Here is a 27923-nt window from a genome sequence, read left to right as displayed (position 1 = left end):
ATACTTTTTCATACTAAAAAAATTATTATTATATTTGGCAAAAACAAATTTATTTGTGAATATAATATTTCTTTAAAAATAAAATCTTACATTAAGGCTAGTTAATAGCATCATCCTATTAAACGCTTTCATCCGAATGATTAAAACACTACACAACTACATGTGAGGCCTAACTTGGTTAATTAATGAAAATATTCAGTAAAATAAAACCTGCAAATCAATTTAAACGTGAATTTGACGAAAGATGTGGCAGCACCATCAGCCGTAAGATGAATGTGGTACTACGAGTTTACCATAGCTCGCGAAACAGCGTATACAGTCTGTTTGTCTCCCCTGAAGGAATACTGAAAAAATCCCGTCTGTAACGTATTCTTTGCCCTCTCTGTCTGTCTCTCTCCTCTCCCTCCCTCTCTATCTGCCTCGAAGAGATTGTTCGAATGTTGTTGAAATAGTCATTTCAGTCGAGTCGAAGACAGTCGATGGCCAAAGCCCGAGCACCGAGACGAACCCTAGACTCCTACACCGTCAAAGCCATCAACAAAACCATCCGAGGTAAGCGACTGCCCGTCTCTTTCCCTCCTCCAGTTTTCTCTCTCATTTTCCTGGAAATTTCACGCTAATTTGCGTCGCCAACGGCCTCGCTAGCCGGCGATTGCGTGTTGATGCGACCATCCGATCCGTCGAAGCCGTCGTACGTGGCGAAAGTGGAGAAGATCGAGTCGGACAGTAGAGGCGGCCATGTGAGGGTCCACGTGCGTTGGTACTACCGGCCTGAGGAGTCGATTGGCGGCCGCAGGCAGTTCCATGGCTCCAAGGAGCTCTTCCTCTCTGATCACTATGACGTTCAGAGCGCCGACACAATCGAAGGCAAGTGCACTGTGCACAACTTCAAGAGTTACACAAAGCTTGATGCTGTCGGCAACGACGATTACTTCTGCCGTTTCGAGTATAATTCAACAACTGGAGCGTTCAATCCCGATAGAGTGGCCGTGTATGTTTGAGCTTTTTCCTACGATCTCCAGTACTTTGATTAAATTGTTTTTCATTGTATTCTGAATGTGGAAAAGTAATTGAGCACTTCAAAATTATTACTGCTTGCCTTTTGTCATCTTGTTCAAATTGAAGTTTAGTTGATAACTTGATATGCTTTGGAAGGCTTCGGAAAATTAGGTTATTGATTTATCTAGGTTGGACTCAAGATGATGTAGTTTTCAATGTGCAAATTTGGTTTAATTAAACCTTATAGACTGCAGATAGACAATTGGGTGGCTTATGCACTTAGATATTAGTTACATATAAGAGCGTCATAATTTGATTTCTGGAGTATGGCTGGTAGACTGATGACTGATTGCGTACTTCATTTATGTTAGATGTTAATCTCTTATTTCAATATGTTAATTCCTTCATGTATATTTTGATAGCCTGAATGATCTTTACATGGCAGGTATTGCAAGTGTGAGATGCCTTACAATCCTGATGATCTAATGGTCCAGTGTGAAGGCTGCACTGACTGGTGAGTTCACAACTTTTGAATTTACTATTTGAACACAGTCCCTAGAAATGCCTAATAGTTTGGCGTGTATTTTCCCAATAAACAGACTCCCAAGTTCAATTCCAATAAATAAAGGATGAATTACTAATTGAGCAAATCCTTTTCACATTCTAAGTGTCCTCTCTTTTATAAGTAAACAATATATAAAGCAAAGGTGCCAAAAGGGGGTGAACCCCAAATAAAACCTGAAAAGCTTATACAGCTACATGCAAGTAAATGTCATACTAAAAGACAAAAAAGAATGTTAGGATAAGGAAAACCTATTCAACTACAGGCAATTAAATGTCATACAAAAAGACAAAAAGGAATGTTAGGGTAAGGGGGAACCATCCCTCACAAAAAAAAAAAAAGAAAAGAAAAGAAGAAAGAAACAAGAATGGTTCCCTTAATATAATAAATGTTCAATTTGAATCATATTACTGGGAATTTGGTATGTTCTAGGTCATGGAATGGGTACAGTTATGGGGTATGTTAGTATGCTAATTTTGTGGTATGGAGAGGGTAGGATTAATTGGTTCGTTATTTGGGGCTGTGCTACGTTCTATAGTTGTACTGGGGTCGAAATTAATCGGATTGATGCTTTGCTATTATAGAAGTTGGTTTGTTTTGTTTTGAATTCTTTTCTATGTTCTTGTACAACTAATTTGAAGAATCTTATGGATTTTGAAGAATCTTATATAAATGAAGTTAGGCTTGAATATAGTTCAAAATGCAATAGAATGTACAAGAAAGTGAAGTTGGCAAGCTTTCTTTCATTAATTTTTAAAGAAAATTATTCCAACTTCAAATTTTTCCCCATAGTTTTAATTGTTTAGTTCCATTTGGGATTCCCATTCTTGGGGATCTAGATCGTGTTCCTTGTGATCTTAGGACTTAAAAAAAAAACCACGATCCTGAATGTGTGATCCTGATTTTGGTTCGAGAGGGTAGGAGGGAACCTGGTAACTATGCTTTGAATTCTCATCTACAACTCAAAAGGAAAAGGAAAAGGAAATGTCACCCAAGTGTTAATCCTCCTATTAGGACAAGCCTGTACCAAGCATGGAATACCTCCAAAGCAGTGTGCGACATACTCCACTGAACCTGAAGTAAAGGATAAAAGCTCTACATATCTAAGAGTCTATTGAATGCAAAATCTTATCAGTGGTATCATTTTTGTTTGTGTTTGTAAAATCAAAGCAGCACCTCTTGACCTCTCTTCCTCAGATTGTTATAAGACTAAGAATGGACCATAGGGAAGCTGTCTGTACAAAGAAGGCCACCTTGTGAGGTGTTGATTTCCACAAAGCTCTTTGCCAGCTCGTTTTTGTTAGCTCTTTACTTTTTTTTTGGGGGGTGGGGGGTGTGGGGAGACTGGAAATATCAGTCACAAGTATCACATAAATGGCTTATGTTCATGGTGGCTATCTGTCCAAAATCTCACCACCAACCTTTAAAAAAAAAAAAATACATAAAAAAGAAACATCCCAAACCTGCCCCCATATGTACTCTCAATGACTCTATGCCAAAGACTACCTCTATTAGATGACAAACTCCAGAACTACTTAATGAAAAGACATTATTAAAATGCCCAGGCTTATTGATGCCCATACCATCCCCCTTGATAAGACGGGAAACCTTGTCCAATGAAATTAGTCTAATCTCCCATTCCACCCCTAAGAAAGTCTGGTTGTAATTCTCTAACCTTCTCACTATTGAGCTAGGCATCATAAACTATGACGAGGTATAAGTATCCAAGGTAGGGAAAGTGCTTTTGGTGAGGGTTACCTCACTAACACCGCCCCCCCCCCCCCCCCCCCCCAAAAAAAAAAAAAAAAAAAAAAAACACAGTTGCTATCTTTTTGAATGCTAACCAACTTTTAGTTTCAAGAATCTTATCCTAGACAACTTTATCATTAAAAGAGGAAGCAAGATGAAGACCCAAATAACTACTAGAAACCAAGACCACCCTACAACTAGGAGAAAAAAGGCCTTTAGGGTTAAACCTTGAAACTTGTATGATGAAAACTTGCAATGCTACTTACAAACCGAGGGCATATACAAAATGAACTAAACTATCTATGGAGAAATTTGGGACCTCTCTTGCTTACACAAAAGGGAAACAATAAAGTTTTCTTTTAAGGAAAAATCTATCTCCCTCATTTCTGAAGTGCTCTACTATTCTTCTCCCACCAATGTGCAACATAAAATAGAAGGGATTAGGTATCCATACATGGCAGTATGGCACTGTCTCCCACCAAGCTTCCCCGCTTCCATGAACACAAAACGTCAATCGTAGACTCTAGCATCACCCAGTTAACGTGAAAATAAGTTGGAACATGCTCCAATATCACATCATGGGGACCTCGTGCAATGCACCTCATTTTTCTTAAATGGCCATCAAAGAAAGAAAAGAAAAAGAGTTAGTGAACTCTAAGAACCACCATGCTGAGGCCTGTAGTTTATTTTATCTGACATCATATGAATTATGAGGCATCAAATCCTATCAGTTCATTTATGAATGTTAGGATACAAGTTTGAGATATATATCCTTGGTTCTTAACCTGCTAATACTTAGGTGGTCTAACATCATAAAATTCAGAGGTTAAGTGGGGAACCAATGGCGCTACCAATGAGTAGGGATGTAATGGGTCCCTAATTAACCTCATTTAAAATCCCCCAAGAAAACAGGTATCAAAATTCATAATTGGGGGATATAGGCATAAGGCTTATTTGAAAATTTATTAAAAAAAATATGTAAATGGGGACCCATTTACATCCATACCATTGAGGTCTAGCAGGGAATGAGGTTAGTCCATTAGAGGACAATATATGGTGTTTCCTGACAAGATGACTTTGAGTCAGCTTCCTACCTGTTTTATCCAGCCAACACAGAGACAGAGAGAGAGAGAGAGGTTGGGGGGTGGGGGGGGGGGGGGGGGGGGGGGGGGGGGGGGGGGAAGGCAACTCATTTTGAGTTTAAAGTTGAGACTGGGCTATGCCTTTTTCCTCAGGTGGATCCTAATTTTTTTTTTCTTAACTTTTCTTGTTTCTGATAAAACTTAATCCTTTGGGTCCTCCTTTCCCTCTCCATTTGAAGGCATTAATTTTATGTTATTATAGATTCAGATATAGAATTGGTGAATGATCCTCCATGTGATTTACATTTGTCCATCCTTAACAAGTTTCCAGAACTCCACATTTCCGACCAAAGTATCCAACTTGCTGAGAATTGTCAATTGTAGGTTTTTTTAACCAGAAGTCATCGGCAGTTGTTTTTCCTTCAGGTTCCACCCAGCTTGTATAGACATGACTGCAGAAGAAGCCAAAAGACTTGACCATTTCTTTTGCCAAAATTGTTCTTCTGAAGCTCAAAAGAAGTTGCAGAATTCTCATGCTACTTCCAGGCATTCAGATACAAAGGTATTTTACTCTGTCTGTTTGTAACCAATAATTCCTAACATTTATAAATGGAAACGGGCTTAAATCTGGCCATGGATGAGAAAGGTTTAATTTTATTGTGCATCTTGTTTCTTGTTCTTCTTCTAAAAAGTGGTTGTCTGGTAATGGTTTGATTGACTTTATGATAGCATTTGTCCATTCTTAATGACTTTACGATAGCTGAGAGGATAGTTTAAATTTAAGATGCATCTAGACAAATACTGATTACTTATCTACCAACCCTCTTCCAAGAACAGGAAAGAAAAGAAAAGACTTTAATGTGGAACAGATGGTTCAAGAGTGGTCCATCTGAAAGTTTTGTATGCCCTGCAAAGCCATAACTCTTATTATTTGATAATAGAATTTGACATTTTATTTCTTGCATGCATTTTGTGGGTATTATTTATTTATTATATCATATTGGATGATATTTTGTCCTAAGATTACTTTGTATGAAATCAGGTTGGTAATAGAGATTGCTAACAGGGAAACATAATTTTATTTTCCTTGTAATCTTAAAATTGTTCACGGCCTATGAAAATTGAGGGGCAAGATGTTCATCGAAAAGGGTGTCACATGTTGTACTACTATTTGTGACAGAGTGGCGTGTTTCTATTGCTAGAGTAGAGACTCTTAGTAGCATGTGAATATCTGTAGAGACAAATATTGAACAGGGCCACTATAAGAATAGTCTTAGACCTATCATTGTAATAAGAGGGTATTATTAATGTTATAAATAATCACTAGACTGAAGAATGTTGCTAAGTCTTATATATGAGTTATATACCGACACTATCAAACATGATGCCTAATAGGTGCCCAATACCCAAACATGTTGGATTATATAACAAGTATGTGAGGTTTGTCCTCATTCTATAAGTACTCCACCACTCCTATTGTAGGAGAATATATTCATGATTGTCTCTTGGATTTTGGATAAAATTCGGTGGTCAATTTTTGGATTTTGGAGAGTATAAATATTTATTTTGTATATAATAAATATCTTGTGTTTGATTTTCTAAATTATTTTTTTGTCCAAAATATCTTGATAGAAACACACACATAAATTTGGGAGCAATAATATTTGCATTGGTTTAATCCCATAATTTATATGGAATATTAGTTGGTGGAAGGATTATCATGTAAAGGGGTGGTGCAACAAGTCTCTAATCCTTTATTATTAAAAATTGTAAATCTGTCAATGCCATGGACATGATTGCAATCATTATTAGAATGGACCATAGTTACATGGCATGTGGTATGTTTTGTTTTGCAGTACATATTTGGGTATGAGGCATCCTACTTAGCTAGATATACATTCATGGGGGGAAAGACTGGTTGGTATGCCAGTTTGGTTTGTGGTTTGCCTTGAATAATATATTGGTATGCTTATTAAAATTTGAAGGAAAAAATTTGTTATATTCATGAGATATTGCAATGAAAATAAGGTTCAACTTTACTAAAAATAAGTCTGCAATTACATAAAACTAACATCGTAGAACCAAAACAAGGAAAAGAATTGAAATTGCTAACATAACAAATTTAAAGCTAACAATCCCAAAACCCCTCTCTAATCAGCTTGTTTATAATTTACCTTCCCCCCCCCCCCCCCCCCATCTTTTTAGAATTGCTTCCTTTCACAAGCTTAGACGATGACTTGTATGTGGCAGTAAGCAAAGCTCTTGAGAAATCTTGTGTAACTTCCTCTTCATTTGGCATTTCAACATATTCACTATCTAGAGAACTCCATCTCATCTCCTCCGAGCTGGTAACAGAATCATTTATGTTATCATTATCCTGATCAATATCATGATTCATGATTTTATCCTAGAACACATACCATAGATTATTAGTCAAGGTATAATCTTGTGTAAATTAATCTAGGTTATTAGTTGAAATGTAAATTAGTCAAGGTATAATCTTATATATTAATCCAGGTTATTAGTATAATTTTAAATTAATTTAGGTTTTAGTCAAAGTATGATATCATATAGTTTATTAGCCTCATTATCATGATTCTTGATTCTATCCTAGAACTCATACCATAGGTTATTAGTCAGGGCATAATCTTATATAAATTAATCTAGGTTATTAGTAAAATTTTAAATTAATTTAGGTTTTAGTCAATAGGTTATTGGACATAGTATCATGATTCATCATTTTATCCTATAATGCATATCATCGGTTTTTAGTCAAGGTATAATCTTATATAAATTAATCTAGGTTGTTAGTAAAAATATAAATTAATCTAAGTTATAAATGAAACTAATCTATGTTATTAGTAAAATTTTAAATTAATTTAGGTTATTAGTCAAAGTATGATATCGTATGGGTTATTAGCCATAATATCATGATTCATGGTTTTATCCTCGAACACATTCCACAGGTTATTAGCCAAATTATAATCTTATATAAATTAATCTAGGATATTAGTCAAAATATAAATTTTAATTCATAAAATCTTATATCTTATATAAATTAATCTAGGATTTTAGTCAAAAATATAAAATTTTTGAGTTAAATTAATCTTGGTTATTAGTAACTTTAAATTAAATTGAATGTTAAATGTTATATTTTAATATTATTAAGTTGTGTACATTGAAAAAGGTGAATGTTCTCAAATATTGTATAGACAAGTTGATGAAGCTGACAACTTCCAGCATGCCTTTGTACAAATTCCAAGATAAGACTTTTTGCATGTAGAAGAGCAAAATATATTAAATTTTACCTACCCAACCCACCATCTTACTTCTCTATTCTCATAATTATTATAATAAATTTATTTGGATAGAATCTATCCAGATAAAAAGGCATTTAATGCTTGTTTTATATTATTTTATAATATTTTAATGATATTTAACAAAACAAAAAGACAATTTTAACCTTATAAAAAATCCAAACCTTCACTCGTATGCTTCTCTCCTAAAACTCCCACCTAAAACTACTGCCCAACACATTAAAGCTGCACATTTCCAAAGCAAAAAAATTAGTTATGAAAATAGCTGTAATCAATGTATTCTTTTTGCATTCTCCTCCTATTCTATTTCATTCATTGACACATGGGTTTACCAAAAGTGGGGCTTGCCTGAACTGATGAAGCCCGCCCAACAATGCAGTTAAAGTCGCCTATGATGAAGTCCGCCCGAACTTCATTTGAACGGGGGCCCGGTGTATTTAAATTGATGGCGACGATTTCAAGGTGAAAATATTTTTGTCTTTTGATGCTATTGGTCATCCCGTGTCGTCAACTAATTTAGGCAAAGTAGCATTTCTCATTTCATTCCACAAGTTGGCTGGACAAGAGCTTCTTAACCAGAAAATAGAGAATGAGAATGAGAGAAATTATATTGAGCATAGACGTAATTTATTGGAAGAGCTCTTTGGTTTCGAAGAAGATGATAGTTTGATTGGCAAAGAATCAGAAAGTGAAGAACAATTTGATTTTGTGGCAGCTGATTCTATTAACAACCATTTGGAAGAATCCAATAACGTCAATGCGGAAGAAGGATCTCTACCAGGTATGATATTTAACAGTATTGAGAGTCTGATGAATTCTTATCAAGAACATGCAAGAGTTTCAGTGTTACCAAGAGATCAACTCATAGAAACAGTGATGAAAGTTACAAGTATGTTACAATTTGCTGTGACAGAGCAAAGAAACAACAATATGAGAAGTCTACAAAAAGGATATATTGTCCTGTAAGAATAAATGCAATTAGGAGAGAGAATGGAGTTTGGCAGGTTTCAAAAACAATATTAGGACACAACCATGAATTGCAACCGGATATGTCTATTTTGATGCCTACTCATAGGAATCTGATAATTAATATGAAGAGACAACTGGAAGCCAATGATATTGCAGGCATAAAACCGTGTAAGAATGCTAGAAGTTCAAGCTGGTGGGCCTCAAAATTTAGGATGCTTGCCTAAAGACTATAAAAATTTCATTAAGAGTAGGAGAAGACTGAGACTAGGTGATGGAGATGCAGAGGCCATTCGGAAGTTTGTAAGGATGCAACCAAAAGACATGGGCTTTTTTCATTTGAGGACTTCAACGACGAAGGCAGGCTAACTAATGTGTTGTGGGTCCATCCTCGTGCAAAAGCCGCCCATGAAGAATTTCATGATGTTGTCAGTTTTGACACAACATACCTTGTGAACAAATATAGCATGCCTTTTGCTACAATTGTAGGCATAAATCATTATGGACAATCAATTCTTTTAGGCTGTGCGCTGGTTACACATGAGGACACAAGATCATTCAAGTGGTTTTTTATGAATTGGCTCGAAGCAATGGGAAATATGCATCCTAATGCTATTTTAACCGATTAATGCGAAACCATCAAATCAACTATCACTGATGTTATGCCTAACACTGTTCATCGGTATTGTTTGTGGCATATCCTTTGCAAACTGCCTAAGAAGTTTAGAAATGTTGTTGAATTCGATAAGGCAATTATCAAATTCAAAGCTTTCGTGTATGATAGTCTCACTATTGAATTGTTTGAGAGGAACTAGAATGAGTTCTTGAGGAAGCATGGATTGGAAAGGAATGATTGGCTAAAGGACCTTTTTAATCAAAGGCAAAGTTGGGCACGAGTTTATCTACATCACAATTTCTGGGCTGGTATGATTTCTACTCAAAGAAGTGAGGGAATGCATGCTTTTTTTGATGGTTATGTTCACTCTATGAACACGCTTAAACAATTTGTTGAACAATATGAGATTGCAATGAGTAATAAGATTCAGAAAGAGTTCCTTGCTGACTATGATTCAAAGTGTAAAGTGGCTAAATGCATATTAGAGTTTGATTGGGAAATACAGTTCCAACAGGCATACACAAATTCAATATTCAAGTTAGTTTAAAATGAGATCAAGTGCTTGTTGTACTGCTATGTTATTCTGCCAATTGAAGAGGAAGCAAGGGCAACAGCTACTGGGGTAGGTATTGAAAAACATAAAATAATAGAGAGATGCATTTTAAATAATTGGTACCATAAGGAGTTTATTTACATTGTTGAGTACAGAGAGAATGGTGATTATTTAAGCTGTAATTGCAGGAAATTTGAATTCAAGGGCATACCTTGCTGCCACATCTTTAAATTGATGTCCTTAAAAGACATGAAAGTTATCAGTGAAAAATATATATTAAGGAGGTAGAGAAAAGATGTTGTCAGACGCCATTCTAAGATTTTCTTTGCTGGAGGTTATCCTCACATGATTGAGAATGGCGTGGCAGAAAGAAAATCTTAGAATGGCGTCTCACAACATCTTTTCTCCACCTCCTTAATATATATCTTTCACCGATAACTTTCATGTCTTTCAAGGACATCAACTTAAAGATGTGGTAGCAAGGCATGCCTTTGAATTCAAATTTCTTGCAATTGTAGCTTAAATAATCACCATTCTCTCTGTACTCAACAGTGTAAATAAACTCCTTATGGTACCAATTATTTAAAATACATCTCTCTATTATTTTATGTTTTTCAATACCTACCCCAGTAGCTGTTGCCCTTGCTTTCTCTTCAGTTGGCAGAATAACATGGTAGTACAACAAGCGCCTGATCTCATTTTGAACTAACTTGAATATTGAATTTGTGCATGCCTGTTGGAATTGTATTTCCCAATCAAACTCTGATATGCATTTAGCCACTTTACACTTTGATCGTAGTCAGTAAGGAACTCTTTCTGGATCTTATTACTCATTGCAATCTCATATTGTTCAACAAATTGTTTAAATGTGCTCATAGAGTGAACATAACCATAAAAAAAAGCATGCATTCCCTCACTTCTTTGAGTAGAAACCATACCAGCCCAGAAATTGTGATGCAGATAAACTCGTGCCCAACTTTGCCTTTGATTAAAAAGGTCCTTTAACCAATCATTCCTTTCCAATCCATGCTTCCTGAAGAACTCATTCCAGTTCCTCTCAAATAGTTTAATAGTGAGACTATCATAGACGAGAGCTTTGAATTCGATAATTGCGTTGTTGAATTCAACAACATTCCTAAACTTCTGAGGTAGTTTGCAAAGGATATGCCACAAGCAATATCGATGAATAGCATTAGGATGAATATTTCGCATTGATCGGTTAAAATAGCATTAGGATGAATACTTCCCATTGCTTCGAGCCAATTCATAAAAAGCCACTTGAATGATCTTGTGTCCTCATGTGTAACTAGTGCACAACCTAAAAGAATTGATTGTCTGTGATGATTTATGCCTACAATTGTAGCAAAAGGCATTCTATACTTGTTCACAAGGTATGTTGTGTCAAAACTGACAACATCATGAAATTCTTCATAGGCGGCTTTCGCACGAGGATGGACCCACAACACATTAATTAGTTTGCCTTCATCGTTGAAGTCCATCAAATGAAAAAAGTCCCTGTCTTTTTGTTGCATCCTTACAAACAACTTCCGAATGGCCTTTGCATCTCCATCACCTAGTCTCAGCCTTCTCTTACTCTCAATGAAATTTTTGCAGTCTTTAGGCAAGCATCCTAAATTTTGAGGCCCACCAGCTTGAACTTCTAGCATTCTAACATTCTTACACGGTCTTATGCTTGCAATATCATTGGCTTCCAGTTGTCTCTTCATATTAATTGTTAGATTCCTATGAGCAGGCATCAAAATAGACATATCAGGTTGCAATTCATGGTTGTGTCCTAATATTGTTTTTGAAACTTGCCAAACTCCATTGTCTCTCCTAATTGCATTTATTCTTACAGGACAATTTATCCTCTTTGTAGACTTCTCACATTGTTGTTTCCTTCCTTTTTCACAGCAAATTGTAACATACTTGTAACTTTCATCGTTGTTTTTATGAGCTGATCTCTTGGCAACACCGAAACTCTTGTATGTTCTTGATAAGCATTCATCAGACTCTCAATACTGTTAAATATCATACCTGGTGGAGGTTTTCTTCCACATTGACGTTATTGGGTTCTTCCAAATGGTTGTTAATAGAATAAAGCTACCACAAAATCATATTGTTCTTCACTTTCTAATTCTTCACCAATCAAACTATCATCTTCTTCGAAACCAAAGAGCTCTTCCAATAAATTACGTCTATGCTCAATATAATTTCTCTCATTCTCATTCTCCATTGTCTAGTTAAGAAGCTCTTGTCCAGCCAACTCGTGGAATGAAATGAAAAATGCTACTTTGCCTAAATTAGTTGATGCACGGGATGACCGATGGCATCAAAAGACAAAAATATTCTCATCTTGAAATCGTCACCTCAATTTAAATACACCGGGCGCCCATTTGGATGTAGTTCGGGCGGACTTCAACTGCAATGCTGGGCGAGCTTCATCAGTGATGAAGCCTGCCCAGCAGTTCAGGCAAGCCCCACTTTCGGTAAACCTATGTGTCAATGAATGAAATAGAATAGGAGGAGAATGAAAAAAGAATACATTGATTACCGCTATTTTCATAACTAATTTTTTTGCTTTGGAAATGTGCAACTTTAATGTGTTGGGCAGTAGTTTTAGGTGGGAATTTTAAGAGGGAAGCATACGAGTGATGGATTGGATTTTTTATAAGGTTAAAATTTTCCTTTTGTTTTGTTAAATATCATTAAAATATTTTAAAATAATATAAAACAAGCTTTAAATGTAGGGTTGGAAATGGTTTGGTTTCGGTTTTTGCCAAAATCATAACCAAACCAAACTTAAACTACTAAAACCAAAACCAAAACCAAACCATTACCCATTGGTTTTAAAAATTAAAAACCATAACCAAACCATTCGATTTTGATTTTAACTATGGTTTTTTTAGTTTAATCCATAATCTCCCGTTAGGTTTTATTTATTTTTTAAATATTTAATTTGTTATTTTTATTAATAATTATTTGATTGATAAAAATAAAATAATTTAAGATTAGGTTTTATTTTATTTGTTAATTACTTTATAAATGTTAAATATTTTATATATTTGTAATGCATTAGTTAAAATGCTTGTAAAAAAATGCATTAGTCAATATATATATTATGTGTATATATAATATATTAAATAAATAAATATATATTATATATATGTATATTCGGTTCAGTTTGGTTCGATTACCCACACATTCGGTTCGGGTTTTGGTTTGGATTTAGTGAAAACCATAACCAAACCATACCCATTGAAACAATGTTCGGTTTTTCCCCAAACCAAACTATTACCCAGTCAAACGATTTTTAACCATGTTGACCAGTTCGGTTTCGGTTTGGTTCCCCACGATTTCGGTTGCAATTGCCATCTCTAATTAAATGCCTTTCTATCTTGATAGATTCTATCCAAATAGATTTATTGTAATTTATATCCGTTAACTTATTACAAATAGCTGTTTTCTTCTTATTTATTACTTAACACTCTTTAAAGCAGTCACAAAATAACATGTATAAAATAGAAAGAGACCGAAGTCTTATAAAATAAGAACTTAGAGCTTTTGACGCCACTCTACGACAACCCACACTAGACCACCTATCCAAAGGGGAATTAGAGGATGGTGGTCGTTGCTTGCTACAAGTGACCCTCCCAGTAAAGAGAAGTCGCCAGAACAATCAGCCATATGCTGTCACCTGCCAAGTGTTCGTGGTGTGTGACAACAGTTGCCAATCTCTGACAACTGCTCTCCAACTCACCTCGCTCAAGTCTAGCACCTGGTGGCCCTCACAGCTATAGAAGAGTATGAAATATGGAAGAAATCAAAGCAAACTGAAGTTGTTTGCCTCAGCAGCAAAACGAGCTTGAGCTTGCTTTTCTCTTTTCTTTCTCATTTTCCTCTTCATATTAGATCTTTTGTAACTCCTCACATGCTTCTGATTTTCCAAGCCTACAACCTCTCATTTTTCTGTTCTTTTTGTTGCCTTTTCTTGATTACACCTAGGGGAGCGTCTCTCCTTTGATTACACTACTTGCAATTTCACCATGTGAAGATAAGGTGAACTTCCTTCATCTCCAGATGATTTCTGAGTTTGGACCTTTGAAGTTCTATATTTGGGATCGCCATTTTTGGCGATCCAAGTCGTGTCCCTCCCCGTTCCAGTACACGTTCATACTGCGAACTGATTCCTGTGATTGGAAACGCAGTTTTGGGGGGGGGGGGGGGGTTGTTCCACAAAATGGGTAACTATTGTATGGACTAATTTGAAATAAGGAAGAGATTCCATTGGGTCCCATGCTACATACCCTAGCCTTTGTTTATTAATACCCTATTAGTAATGAGTACTAGATATACAAGTTTTTTGCTTTCTAAGTTGTCAAAGTGAAAAGCAAGAAGGAATCCATCAATTCCAAGATAGGTGGAAGCCGGAAGGTGATCATTGACATTGCACGTGAGCTTTTAGAAGACTTTGTGCTTGTGAAATCTATGTGAGCTATTTGATTCATGTTTTTTTGGACAGATCCAAAATTTTATTTATAATCTTATGAACCCTAATTTGATTAGGGACATTGAAAATTCTTCACCATCTAGGGTCCATGAATATGGTTATTTCCTTTTTGGAAAGATAGGTCTGACTTAAGTAATAGTGTGTTCCAAGGGAAACAGGAAGGTGAACTGGCAGGCAGTAAAATTGAGTCATGTAATTAACCCTAAATAGTTCAGAGTTCAAGCTTTGTTGAATCTATTTGTGTTTTTTTTTTTTTTCCCTTTTTAAGGTTGTGCTTCTGATCATGGATTTGAAATGCATACATATTGTACTATTTTTTTCTAATTGAATAGATTTTGTACTTGAGTATTAAAGAAACATGCCTTTACTGATTTTGGATCACTTACTTCTTGGATAACAACAAATAGATTAAGGAGTTTGAGCTGCTAGGATTATCGTTGGCCCTGCATTGAGAGTACTTTTCAGTTTTCAAGTTTACAAATTCACACGGTAACCCTTACCTCTTTGCTCTTATGATGGATGAACTCACAAAGCACATCTAAGAAGTGATGAATGAGACAAAAAAAGACTTGAATAATGAACTTGAACTGTGGAAAAACACCTTAGAACTTGAATTAAGTAGGTCGAAAACAAACTAAGTATGTAGAATATAATTTAAGTAAAATTAGAAGCGTGAGACCTATAAAGCGCAAACACTTACTAGGGGTTACCATACCCGTGTTGTCAATGTGTCAGACACTCGACACATCTTTGACACGTATCAAACACTCCTATGGCATGTTTGACACTTTCTTAAAATTTTTTAAAAAAGGTATGAGAGGGGACATATGCAAATACTTGTAGGATACATGTGTCCTCTATACAAATATCATGACCCTAAGGGTATTAGAGGGGCAATACTGTAATTGAGTTACAATTGTTTGTAGGAGATATTTTGTAATTCTGTTAGGAGCACACAGGTGTTGTTATTCTAGAATATACTTTCAGTTAGTTGTAGTTGATGCCTATAAAAGGCTACTTGTAGGAGGATGGGGATTATGTTGTGGAATGATAATTGACTTTCAGCCTTCCCTCTCATCAATTCTCTCTCAATTTTCTCTCTGATTTCTCTCAATTCTCCGTCCCCTCTCTCTCTCGATTATCTCTGTTCCCTCTCAATTCAGTCTGCTATCTCTCCATTTTCCGACTAATTCTCCCTTGGATTCTTCCAAATTCCTATCAAAATCTTATCCAAATCTTAGGAACATGACAATTGAAATCAAAGCCGATTGATTCTCGGTTGTGAGCAAAGCAATTTTCGACTAACATTCGTGTGATTTTTGATGATGATTTAGCGAATTGTCTTAGCTTCAACAGAGCGCATTGAATTATCAGCGGTTGGTCTCAGGTGGTTGATTCTCGGCTGATAATTGAGGCTCGGAATTTGAAGGCGAAGCAGATTCTAAGGAGGCAAATTCATAGTAGCCGATTCTTGGCTACTGCATCATGACCTAGGTTGTGGCTTGTATTTGAAGGTGAAGCCGAGCAGGAGGAATTCTCAGCTATTTGACCTAGGCGACTACTGTGAGGCGATCGATTATCCAACAGAAAGGTGGACTAGGTTGGCTGAGTTCAGGTTTCGGTGAATTTAGGAGACGATCGGCTGACTTGGTGAATTTAAGGTTGCTGCCGATCTTAGGTTCTTGACTCGTGAACTGATATGTGAAATGTTGTCTAGAGTATAGGTTAATAAGATCAGTTATAGCAGTGTATTTGAGGGTCATTGAAGATTTTAGATAGAAGTTGTAACCCAAACTGTAATTAGTTATAGTTTGGGGGTTAAACTGTAAATATCTAATACTATTCATTGGGATATCCGCCCACTATTATAAATAGAGGGCAAGGGAGTAGATTTTCTCATTCTTTTTTTATACTGAGCGGACATTCACTTTGAGAGGGAGAGGCTGGTGTGCAAGACAGCTTTGAAATTCTTAGAGAGTGAGCGTTGGATGTACTCGGGAATAGGAGGATGTTTCTTGCTGCTGTACTGATTGATTCTCTGTAATAAAGACTACTCTTGGTGGGTGTTTGAAGGCTGGATGTAGGTTTGCCAAAAGCATTTTGAACCAGGATATATCTTGCGCCTATTGTTTGGTTTCTGACTTGATTATTTCTGTTTCTGTTGTTCATGTTTTCTGTTCTTATAATTTTCATTGCATTCGAGAGTGTTGGAGAGGGTTTTCTCACCTAAGGGTATAATCTAAGAGTCCTAAGGTTAACATTATCGAGTCACAGGAGGTTGTTGATTCAGGCGATCTGACTTGGAGGACGAGCAGAGCCAAGCGGTCCCTGGAAGCTGATCGTAGGCGATCCTCAGTTGCTGAAGTTAGGTGGTAGGCGATTTTTTTGAGACTGATTCAGAGGTAGATTCAGTTTGAAGAATTTGAACTAAGGAAATGGCAACGACCAAAGAAGCTATGCACTCCTTGGAAATAAGTGTACAGTCATTGAAGAAAACTTTCAACCAAAAGATGGACGTGCTGGACGACATGTTGATCCAGCTTGCAAAGAAGTTTTAGGTTGTTAAAATGTTGTCTAGAGTGTAGGTTAATAAGATCAGTTATAACATTGTATTTGAGGGCCAATGAAGTATTAAATAGAAGTTGTAACCCAAACTGTAATTAGTGATAAGTTGGGGGTTTAAACTGTAAATATTTTAAAGTCTTCATTGGGGTATCAACCCACTATTATAAATAGAGGGCAAGGGGTAGCAAGTGAAGCAGTGTTCTCATTTTCTGTTTGTAATGACAAAATCTGTCGAGTGTTTGTGTATTCTCTAAGAGAAAGGCTGTGTGATTAGAATATAGCTTTGTAATCTTGGAGAGAATGATGTGGGTGTACTTGGCTAAGGAAGCACTGTTGTTCTGATTGGTTTCTGAATAAATCAAGTCTGCTCTCGACATGATTTCAAGGCTAGATGTAGGGTTGCTTTAAAGCAATCCGAACCAGGATATATCTTGCGCCTATTGTTTGGTTTGTGGTTTGATTGTTTTTGATTTTCATTCATTTAAATTCTGTTATTGTTTTCTGTTTATTATTTCTGTTGGTTGGATTGATTTCGAGTGAGGAGTTGAGAGAATTGGCATTTTGAAACAATGATTGAGTTGTCAAAAGAGCTCCTAATCATAACACATGTAATTCCAACTGAAGGATCATTTATCTGTGAGGAGATTGCTGTTGGATTACTTTCTCCGAATTCTGACTTATAGGAGACTGAGGAACAATATGAATGGGAAAAAAATATTGATTCATCAGATATTTCGGCTATAAATCATTTCGAAGATGAAAGTCGTGATGGAGGCCATGTTTCAACCATTGAGGAACCTGCAAAACTTTCTCATCTCTTCCTATGCAATTAGTATGTCCGGACAGGAATGACAGTTGCAGGAATAGTCAATGTGACACCATCAAAAGAAAAATCTGTTGAAGATAAATCTTCGGATTATATCTTTTGCAAGCAGGAAGCAAAAGTGTTGTGAAGTTGGGGAAGGTTACTGTCATGATCCTAGGGTTTAGCTAGTGTTTGCAAGGAATTTAGAAGGAATTAGAAAGATATAATCCGAACAAAGAGAATTGGAGGGAGAATGTGGACTGAAAGGGAGGGAAATACATCAAGAATTGAGGGGGAATGTAGTTAGAACAACAAGAGAGAGAGAGAGAGAGAGAGAGATCATACTTGAGAGAAAAATCTGGAATTCAATTGTCATTCATCACATCCATTCTCTAACTACCTTACCCTATTTATAGGCTGTTCGCTAAAAGGTACAAACATGAACATCGACCTAGAGTACAACATAATAAATGCATGTAAATTAACTACTATTATATTTACAATTATAGCCTTGGGGATTCTTGGGGTCGTGATAGTTACGAGCACATCGTCTTTGGATTTTGAAGATTATAAGTTTGTTGTTCTGGAAGGAATAGGTACTCCTCCAATACTTGTTGTCAATGCACGTCTAGTAATTAAGGATTTACGGGAAAGAACCAAAGGAGGAGGAGGAAAAAGAAGTTAAAAATTGTCCATGTTCGGTAAAAGACTGTACTGATCTTTTAGGCACTATCAAGGAAATCACTGGAATCTCTTGGGGGGGAAAACTAAGTAGCATTTTGAGTTTTGTCAGAATACAGAACACTTGGAGAAAAGAGCTTTGCCAAAGAGATCTTAGAGGACTATATCTTACAATTGCAGGAAAATGCAAAAGAAAAGGACCGTAAGAGAGAAGGAGAAAAGGCCAAAAGGAGAAAGAAAGAGCAGAAAAAGAGAAGAGGAATGGATCGGATAGTGAAAATAGGGATTGGATGGAGAAACGATAGCCAATTGTTGCAAGTTCTTGGGGACAAGAACTCTCTCAAGGAGGGGGGGAATTGTCACGACCCTAGGGGTATTAGAGGGGCAATACTGTAATTGAGTTACAATTGTTTGTAGGAGATATTTTGTAATTATGTTAGGAGCAAATGGGTGCTATTATTCTAGAATATGCTTTCAGTTAGTAGGTAGCTGATCTATAAAAGGCTACTTGGAGGAGGATGAGGATTATGTTATGGAATGATAATTGACTTTCAGCCTTCCCTCTCATCAATTCCCTCTCTATTTCCTCTTTGATTTCTCTCAGTTCTCTGTCCTCTCTCTCTTGATTATGTTTGTTCCCTCTCAATTCAGTCTGCTATTTCTCCCTTTTCCATCTAATTCTCCCTTGGATTCTTCCAAATTCCTACCAAAACCTAGGAACATGATAGCAGTCACATCAAAACTAAAAAGTAAGGGTTTTCTTTTTTACTCTTTAGTTTCATGACTTGGTAATTGCATGATTATTTTGTTTTTCCAAGTTTGGATTGCATGACTATTCAGTTTTCATACCCTTCATGCTTCTATTCTCTAGCTCTTTAAACATCGATCGGATTGTGAGGGATAAAGACGAATGGACTGTGAGTTGATTGCTAATTAGACTGCAGTTATTCATTTGGAATTTTGGCTTATGAATTTTAAATGCATGTTTGTGAGTTTGGATCTTTTGATACTTTATATTTAAAAATATAAAAAATTATTTAATTAATTAATGTATCTCAATCATGTCGTGTCCTACTTTTTTTGAAGAATCCCGTGTCCCTATGTTTGTGTTCGTGCTTCTGTGTGAGACAGATAAAAAAAGTGAAGAAATGTGAATGTTGTAATTGTGAGACTTGGAGATCAAGCTATTACAAGAACAATCAATTTTGATGTTTTAGGGGGAAATTATGGAGAATGTTCTTCATAGAATCAATGACGAACTACTAGTGGAGAAATGTGCCCAACATTATATGTGATCATAAAATCCCTTTAAAGCTAAGATGATGTTTTCTTAGATGCCTATTACTATTAGATCATTTTTCTTGTGGCTCAAAAAGTTGGTAGTTAAGCACCAATATTAGTCTAGTTGAGATGAGAATGTTATGGTAGATATAAGGTCATACAAGAAAAGACAAAATAAGAAACAAAATGATGCGTAATAAGGTTGGAGTGGTGCATGTTGAATAAGATGCAAGAATCACGATTATGATGATTCAGACATATGAGAAGAATATTGATTGAAGCACCAATTAGGCGAGTGGATGTACAGAGGAAGTGTGTAGCAAAAGAGGGAGAGGAAGGCCAAAGAAAATTTGGTGAGAAATTCTTAGACATGACATAGAATATAATCATTTATCAGAGGATATTGCTATGGATAGAGATGAATGAAGGTCTAGAATTCATGTACTGGACCCCAACTAGTGAGATTAAAGCTTGTGAGTTGTTGTAATAAATGGTTGATAAAGATTGGGTGTTGGGAAGTTTAGGCTTTTAAACAAAGCCTTTCTCATTAGCTAGTGGCTTTAGAGTTTTTGCTTTGAGGAACTTGGAAGAGGACTAGCCATTTAGGAGATCAATTCAAACGTTCTTCAAGATTAGGACTTCAATTACATGACACCTTTCTTGAATATGCTAAGGACTATGCAATATGAAGGAAGGGGGAGGACAAATGGGTTTGTTGCTTGTGAGGAGGGTAACTGTTTTCAGTGCACACATTCTACATCATTTTCTATGGTGAGGGAAACCTTTTTTCCTAGGAGGTGATATGGAAGTTGAGGACTCCCCCTGGGTTGTCTTCTTTGTCTGACTGCCTTTTTCACCACTTTGGAGAGGGTGTTCTTTGTATAATGGAAGTGTTAAAATGTTGTCTAGAGTATAGGTTAATAAGATTAGTTATAGCATTGTTTTTTGAGGGCCAATGAAGTATTAAATAGAAGTTGTAACCCAAACTGTAATTAGTGATAAGTTGGGGGTTTAAACTGTAAATATTTTAAAGTCTTCATTGGGGTATCCACCCACTATTATAAATAGAGGGCAAGGGGTAGCTAGTGAAGCAGAGTGTTCTCATTTTCTGTTTCTGTCGAGTGCTTGTGTATTCTCTAAGAGAAAGGCTGTGTGATTAGAATATAGTTTTGTAATCTTGGAGAGAATAATGTGGGTGTGCTCGGCCAAGGAAGCACTGTTGTTCTGATCGGTTTCTGAATAAATCAAGACTGCTCTTGGGGTGTTTGAAGGCTGGATGTAGGGTTGCTTTAAAGCAATCTGAACCAGGATATATCTTGCGCCTATTGTTTGATTTGTGGTTTGATTGTTTCTGGTTTTTTATTCATTTAAATTCTGTCCTTGTTTTTCTGTTTTTTGTTTCTGTTGGTTGGATTGACTTCGGGTGGGGAGTTGAGAGAATTGGCATTTCGAAACATTGATTGAGTTGTCAAAAGAGCTCCTAATCATAACAGGAAGGTTAGTGAATTGACTGGTTCTTTGTTGTCTTGTGGTTTTGGGGAGTTTGCTTTTGTATACTTTTAGGTGTTTGGCACATCACTTTGGATTATTTTGGTTCTATTTGAGGCTAGAGTTCTTTTTCTTGCCATCTTTGACACAAAAGGATGCATGCTCATTGCCTTATTTTTGTTTTTTTATTTTTTGTGATGCGGGGCATTTCACATGAACGAAATAGTAGTGTTTTTGATGGAGTTGTGAATCCTAATTGGTTATTGAAGGGAACATCCTATGTTTTCCCTTTTCATGGGTTGAGAAATAACTCCTCTTTCATGTTGCAAGCTTTTTTTTTTTTTTTTCTTTTTAATAAATTACATTAACCATCCTAAAGTAAGGCCTAATTACAGGGACCACCCCTTCATTTTCAAAAATTACAGCGAGCACCATTCTGTTAAAAAATAAGGTAAATTAACCCCCGCTCTCTCTCCCCCCCCACACACTCTATCTGTCTCTCCTCTCTAATTACAGATAAATAATTTAAAAAAAAACTAAAAAAACTGGTGGTGGCCGACCACTATTATTTGCCAGTGCTGGTGCTGGAATCGAACCCCAGCATCATTGGGGTAATAAAATGCTGGGTTTCGTGGTTGAACTGCAGTCTGCTTGCTTTCAAGGGCGTAAACGACGTGCACTGGATGTATGCCTGCCTCATCACTGCTACGGCTTTTCCAAGGATGATATCAAGGTGCTCATTGGCACCAATGACTCCTACATGCAGCCCACCAGCCAAAACTCGTTGACATTCTCTTTCGGTGGCAACAATAACACTGGGTATGACAAGTGCATCATCCCCTGCGACATGAATCATCACCACTCTCTCTCTCTCTCCTCCCCCCCTTCCCAAGGAAAAAAAGAAAAGAAAAACACCCACTGACCCACACGCCTGATTTTGAATAGACTTTCATGAATTTTAGGTTAATTTCAGTGGGAATCTAATAATTTGTGTTGAATTGGGAGCACTGGAATGCACTTCTCTCGACCAATTCCAGACACAATCACACACAATTGAACTCACAACACAGAAGCACAAATAAGAACAGAATTGAAATAAAGAAGAAATGCGTAAACCACACAAGAAGACACTATAGTTTATCCTGGTTCAGATTGCCAATAAGTCGATCCTACATCCAGCCTCTTAGATTCCGAGAGCAATCCACTAAGAAATGATGAAATCAGTACACAAGAATCCCACTCTCTCATGAGTACAACAACAATGAGATTACAAAGACTATCTTGATAACTAGGCTTTCCTCTCAACATAGCACTCGTAAAAATTAGAATGATCAAGATTGACTCAAGCGACTGCCCCATGTCTTCTATTTATAGACATTTTGGGCTGATATTACAAGGAATATAAAAGACTGCACATTTCCTATTATACCCCTCATACATAAGCTACTGTTGTACATAACCTAACTTAACCAATTCTACCGCTTGAATAAAGTTGACTTCACTTATTTCTTCTAGGCTACACTCGATGCAAACATACAACAATTTGGAATAACTTTTGCACTAGGACTAGATTTAAACATTTTGGCTGTCCTTCATTCGATAGATTGGGATGTCCTGGTTGAATCAGTAGGCTTCATTTGTTTCATGTCTGTTACTGATTTTTGTCTTAGTGGATCTACAAAGCAGACCACCTGCTTTTGTCTACCAAGTGTTTGATGAAACTTTTCATAGGAAAGACGACTTTCTCTTTGTCATTTTCTATTTCTTCAGTAGAATATTTACAACTTGAAATAGACTTCTTATATTCCTTCCATACCACTATGAATTGTTGATGGGAGAGAGATATGGCCTGAGAAACCCAGTGATTTTGCTGGGTTTCAGTCCAACTGAGCCATCGCATGGTCGAGGTGAAAATTAGACATAATGGAAGGAAGGGAGGGAGAGAGAGAGAGAGGTAGCTGCCACTGGAGGCCTGAGACGAGGAGATTGCTAAACAAAGATTTGGGGAGAGATTGATGGTAGTTTGGTATTTTTTTTTTTTTAATTTAACTGCTGTTTGTTTAAGGTAAGGGGCATATTGTTACAATTTTTTTAAACCTTAGGGCTATGAAATGTAATGTGTTAAAATAGAGGGGTAGTCTCCTGAATTAGCCATACCTCAGGGGAGGTTAGTGTTTTTTACCATTTTCTTGATAATTTGTACTTGTGTATTAGTATATACTGTAGTTTCTGTCACTACCTTTCTTTTCAGAATTCTATTTAACAATTATGGCCCATTATCTGTTCAGTTATCAAAAATGAAAACAAGAAGAAAGTTTGAAGGATTTAATTGTTTTATTTTGAGGGGTTTTCAAATAATGAGTTAGAGATGGCTATTGCAAAACCTTAACCAAGATTCTAGTTGTGCAAAAAGGATAGCCCTTAGGTTTTTTTATTGAAGTCTAAGAACTCACTCTATCATACATTCATTATATATTGTATTACCAAATAAATTGATCTCAAGTTTATTCATCCAAATGTAATCCAAGACATCTCATACAAATCTTTTGATTATTAACTTGATCCAATTTAGTTAAAATCTGTATACATATATCTTTGCTCTCTCTCTCTCTATCTACCTATATCGTGCTTATGTGCACGCAGTTTGACACAGCCTAGGCCTTTCCTACTAAATATGTTGAACTAATCAGTGGAGGAGTCAACAATATAAATTCTTTCTCAAATCCAGAGATTTTGTTATTGTCGTCGTCGTCGTCGTCATCATTATTATTATTATTTTCATAATGATGTTTCTAGGTACTGTGTCTGATCACTCTCTAAGAAAAAGGGTGTTGACACATTTTCAAAGGTGTCTTTGAACTTGAAATGGCCATAGATGTATTTGAAATATTCCAACACGTGTTTCCTGTGCCATATAAAAGTTGTGGTTTTTTGGCACTTCTAGGTTCTAACCTTTTAGCATGCATTTTTGCACTTCTACGTACTAACCTTTTAGCATAGGTTATAAGCTACCTTTTATCCTCTAAGGTCGTGTTTGTTAAAATGAATAAGATAAGGTTATATCAAGATAAGTTTGGAATGCTTTTCGGATCAAGATATGAAATGGTCAAGATAAGACTGAGAAACATTTCGAGATTTTTATTAGATTGTTTGTTAAATTTTTTTGGAATACATTGGGGGAGACATATAGGTCATTTTTTCTTATCTGTAAGGTCTAAGATAAATTTATCTGGAGGGGAGGGGGGAGAGAAATTTATTTGAACAATTCCAGAGAAGAAGTCACATGACTTCTTTTCCAAGTGCTGTAAGATAAATTTAACAAATATAATGGAAAACACTTTTGTCTGTAATGTTTTTCATATCCCACTTTTTCAGCCCATATCTTAGTTAACAAATGTTATCTAGATAGGGTGGTGTACACACGTTGTGGGCATTAGAAGTTCAAAAAGAACATGGGTGGCTGATGCACTCATTAAAAAGACAAGAAACCTTGTTACTTTCTTCCATGCCACATAACCCACATGGCATCATTTCCACTAGGAGACCTTGGTAACCCTGTCACAAAATCATCATTAGTTTGTCACATACTCCTATTTCCACTCAGTTATATCTAGCTGTTTTTCTCTCTCTCTCTTTTTTTTTTGGGGGGGGGGGGGGGGGGGGGGCAGCAAGTATATCCAGTGGTTGCACTAGCCTTTGATGTTCCACCTTGATCCTCTAGCACATATCACACTGTGCCCTTCATTGAGCCACACTTTTCTTCATCCCTAGCCACCAATGGACTTCATTGAGATCTCTATACATCTTCATTGCTCTAGGGTGAAGTGAATACTTGGCTTGGTATGCCTCATCCAAGATTGTCCACCTGAAATCTTTTACTTTGCCATTTTTGTCAACCCACTGGCAAAACCTAGGATCTCTACCCAAAGCTTATGTAACTTGTTCCATCAAATCCAGCTTTACAGTCAGACTAGCAAGCCAACTCCTTTTGAGAAAATACATACCACAGACTCCTATGATCTGTGTGCAAATTTTAAACCTTTCACCATACAGGCAATGATGCCACAACTTAATTGCATAAATAACCAAAACTAATTCCAAATCATGGGTTGGTCAATCCAGTTCATGCCATCTCAATTGTTGAGACTCTTAAGCTATAACATTACCATTTTGCACACAATCCAGGCATCAGTGTATACCACAAAACCTCCTGACCCTTTAGATAAAGCCAAAATTGTAGTGGTAAACCTCTCCTCGAGTTTCAAAAAGCTTCATTTACATGTGTCATCCCAGACAAATTTCACTCCTTTCTAAGTAAGCCCTTTTTCTTTGAGAAATGACTCCACGTATGCCTTTTCTTACAATCTTACCAATTGAGGTTCTGTTCTTAAGTAGTGAGGCAAGTCTAACAGATTAATTTCACTTACCGGCTTTATAAAATAATCTACTTCTGATGTCCCTGTCTTGGAAATGGAGGGGCATCAAGCAGATGTTCTGTCTGGGTGATCTTTTGTGGATATTCGTTTGGGAGACAAAAGTAAAGTGAAGATCCATTTTCCAACACTGTTGAAAGTAAAATATCTGAAACTGGTCTTTATTTCCTTTGCCTTTTGATGTTATCCCTCCTTGTTCTAATTAGGGGAGTAAAATATTTGTTACCTTTATTGGGACATTTATGTACAATGAGTGACGCAGAAGATATTGGCATGAAAATTTAATGTGCTTAGATGTAGCCACTGGAATTCTTGGAGATTAGGGTGCTGTTTTACTGGAAGTAGTTTTAGGTCACATCTGAGCACAACATATTGCAAAGAGTAGGGCTGGCAGTTTGAAGGGTTGCCTCCCTTCCTCTCCCTTGCATGAACATATGTTTCCTGTTGCTGTATTTGCTGCAGATTAATTTTTTAAACTTCCAATTATGTTACATGCAGATAATCTAACTGTTAAATGGAAAAACAGAAGATGTATATGTGCAACTAAAAGGACAAAAGTTGTGTGTGTTGCTCTTTGATCAGATAATCTAAACGCAAGCTAGATTGTCACCTTCACTATCTCTGGTTGGTGAAAAGCTTGACCTGCATAGCCCATTGTATAATGGGCGAATAAGGGGCACTGTGTTTCTTCATGGTTCTCTGATCTTTATGATCAAGGAACTGAGGCTGCTTCATATTCTTGAAGGTGATATCATTATATGCATGTTATGTGAACTTCTAGAGCTTTCCACATCTTTGTGGGCTTATTGTGGCCCGGCCCTACTACTGGCCCGGCCCTATATCCTTATATTCATACCTCTTTCAATTGAAATTTGAAGTTGGTTTGAGAGGACATCCCCTGATGGGGAGGTTGGATATAGGTGGGCGTTTTCCTCAAATAGAGAGTAATGAAGCAACTTTCTAGCAAATTTTGTGCTGGAAGTTAACCTTCAGAAAGTTTCTTTTCGGTTATCATTCGTGTTTTACGGCAGTTTATCTCCTTGATTATTTTCTGGCCATTTTTATTTTAAGTAGCCGTTTCTATATCTGGGGAGATTTCACTGGATATTGATGTCTGCATGTTTGTCCTTTTTGCTCTTTCTAGAGGAGCGGGGTGACAAGATCAAGCCAGCCATTTTCTCTTATTAGATATCTTTGAACTTGAAAAAGCATAATTTGGCAGTAGTTACTGCACATGAAATGAAATGGAAAAAGGGCATGGATCCTTGACTGATGAAAATCCAATTAAAGAGTCGTGCCCTGAGCATTTACAATGTGTAAATTGCCTCTATGGCACTTTAATTTTACGGTCATTGATTCTGTCAAATCTCAAGAGTATTATTACCTACAATGCCAACTCTGTTGCAAGTAAAGTTGAGAGAGTAAATTTTACCTCTGAACACTGATCCTGTAGGATACTGTAGTATTGCCTGCAAGGGTTAGGTGGAAAATGATGAAATGTGTTCCCTTTTCATAGAATTTCAAGGCTTTGGCTTCTTAGAGTTGGCCCATTTTTCCCTTTGCTTCTCTACGAGTTAAGATCACCAGTTATGTCATTTATCGTGTGGTACATCCAGTGGTGGAAGCTCAACAATCTTTTTGCTATGTTCTCTGGTAGAAATATCTCCAACCTTCTGGAAGCTTGCTTTGTTGCTGCTTTGCGTTCTCATTTTGCTCATCAGTGTTAGTACAATAGCACAGTAATTTGCTCCAAAGCAAGTGTTATAAATGTGTTTCAGAGATGGCAATTTATCCCGGCCCTGTTGGAGACCCATTCCGCTCCAAATGGGGCGGGGTCATGCACCTGTTCATAATTACTCCCGATACCGTTCTTCTTTCGTTGGCGTTGGCAGCTTTCATGATTCCTATTACCATTGTCTAACATCGGTGTGATGGGCATTTCAGGTTGAGGCAAAGCGCCGGCGAAGGTGATATGCTCCAGAAGCTACAAATGATGAAATTGGACATAAAAGTGTTGGGAGGTTATTAGGTTTCAAAGAGACGAAAGGCAATGTTTCTGAGCTGATGCGAAAGGAAACTGATTGGTTCAAGAACTGTACGCTCATGTTGATTTGGTTTGATGGATTTCCTTTCGGAAGTTAAAAGCATCTGTTTGGTAGCCTGTAATTATGTAATGTAAATTCTCCGTGTTTGTGAATGGTGCGTGTAACCATTAGGGGTTTCCTGTAAAGTATCTTGAATAATTATTACACCTTTCTAAGCAGCAGCAATATATATGATAAAAGGGATCTTGTGGTGCATTTCATTCCCCGCCTC

At 36.6% G+C, this 27923-nt stretch overlaps 1 protein-coding gene across 2 annotated transcripts; it reads left to right on the top strand.

Moving 5' to 3' along the window:
• The first annotated feature begins 333 nt into the window (after positions 1–333).
• LOC127802525 (chromatin remodeling protein SHL-like) lies at positions 334–27923 on the top strand. 2 transcript variants are annotated; one of them, XM_052338367.1, is made up of 5 exons: positions 334–552; positions 646–991; positions 1445–1513; positions 4804–4954; positions 27552–27923. In XM_052338367.1, exons 1-5 carry the CDS (start codon positions 480–482, stop codon positions 27576–27578), a joined length of 666 nt encoding a protein of 221 aa, XP_052194327.1. In that variant the 5' UTR covers positions 334–479; the 3' UTR covers positions 27579–27923. The 2 variants fall into 2 exon arrangements, with proteins under 2 accessions (XP_052194327.1, XP_052194328.1); XM_052338368.1 differs by having other exon boundaries at positions 337–552; positions 4819–4954.

This window comes from Diospyros lotus, chromosome 5 (genome assembly GCF_014633365.1).
Source record: "Diospyros lotus cultivar Yz01 chromosome 5, ASM1463336v1, whole genome shotgun sequence".
NCBI lineage: Eukaryota > Viridiplantae > Streptophyta > Magnoliopsida > Ericales > Ebenaceae > Diospyros > Diospyros lotus.
This window is presented reverse-complemented; position numbering and strand designations above follow the sequence as displayed.

Excerpts from the sequence above, each read along its gene's own strand:
- LOC127802525 (XM_052338367.1), top strand. The coding sequence starts at position 480 with ATGGCCAAAGCCCGAGCACCGAGACGAACCCTAGACTCCTACACCGTC. Across the intron at positions 1,514-4,803 it reads TGTGAAGGCTGCACTGACTG|TTGTTTTTCCTTCAGGTTCC; the intron begins GTGAGTTCACAA and ends AGTCATCGGCAG. Across the intron at positions 4,955-27,551 it reads CCAGGCATTCAGATACAAAG|GTTGAGGCAAAGCGCCGGCG; the intron begins GTATTTTACTCT and ends TGGGCATTTCAG.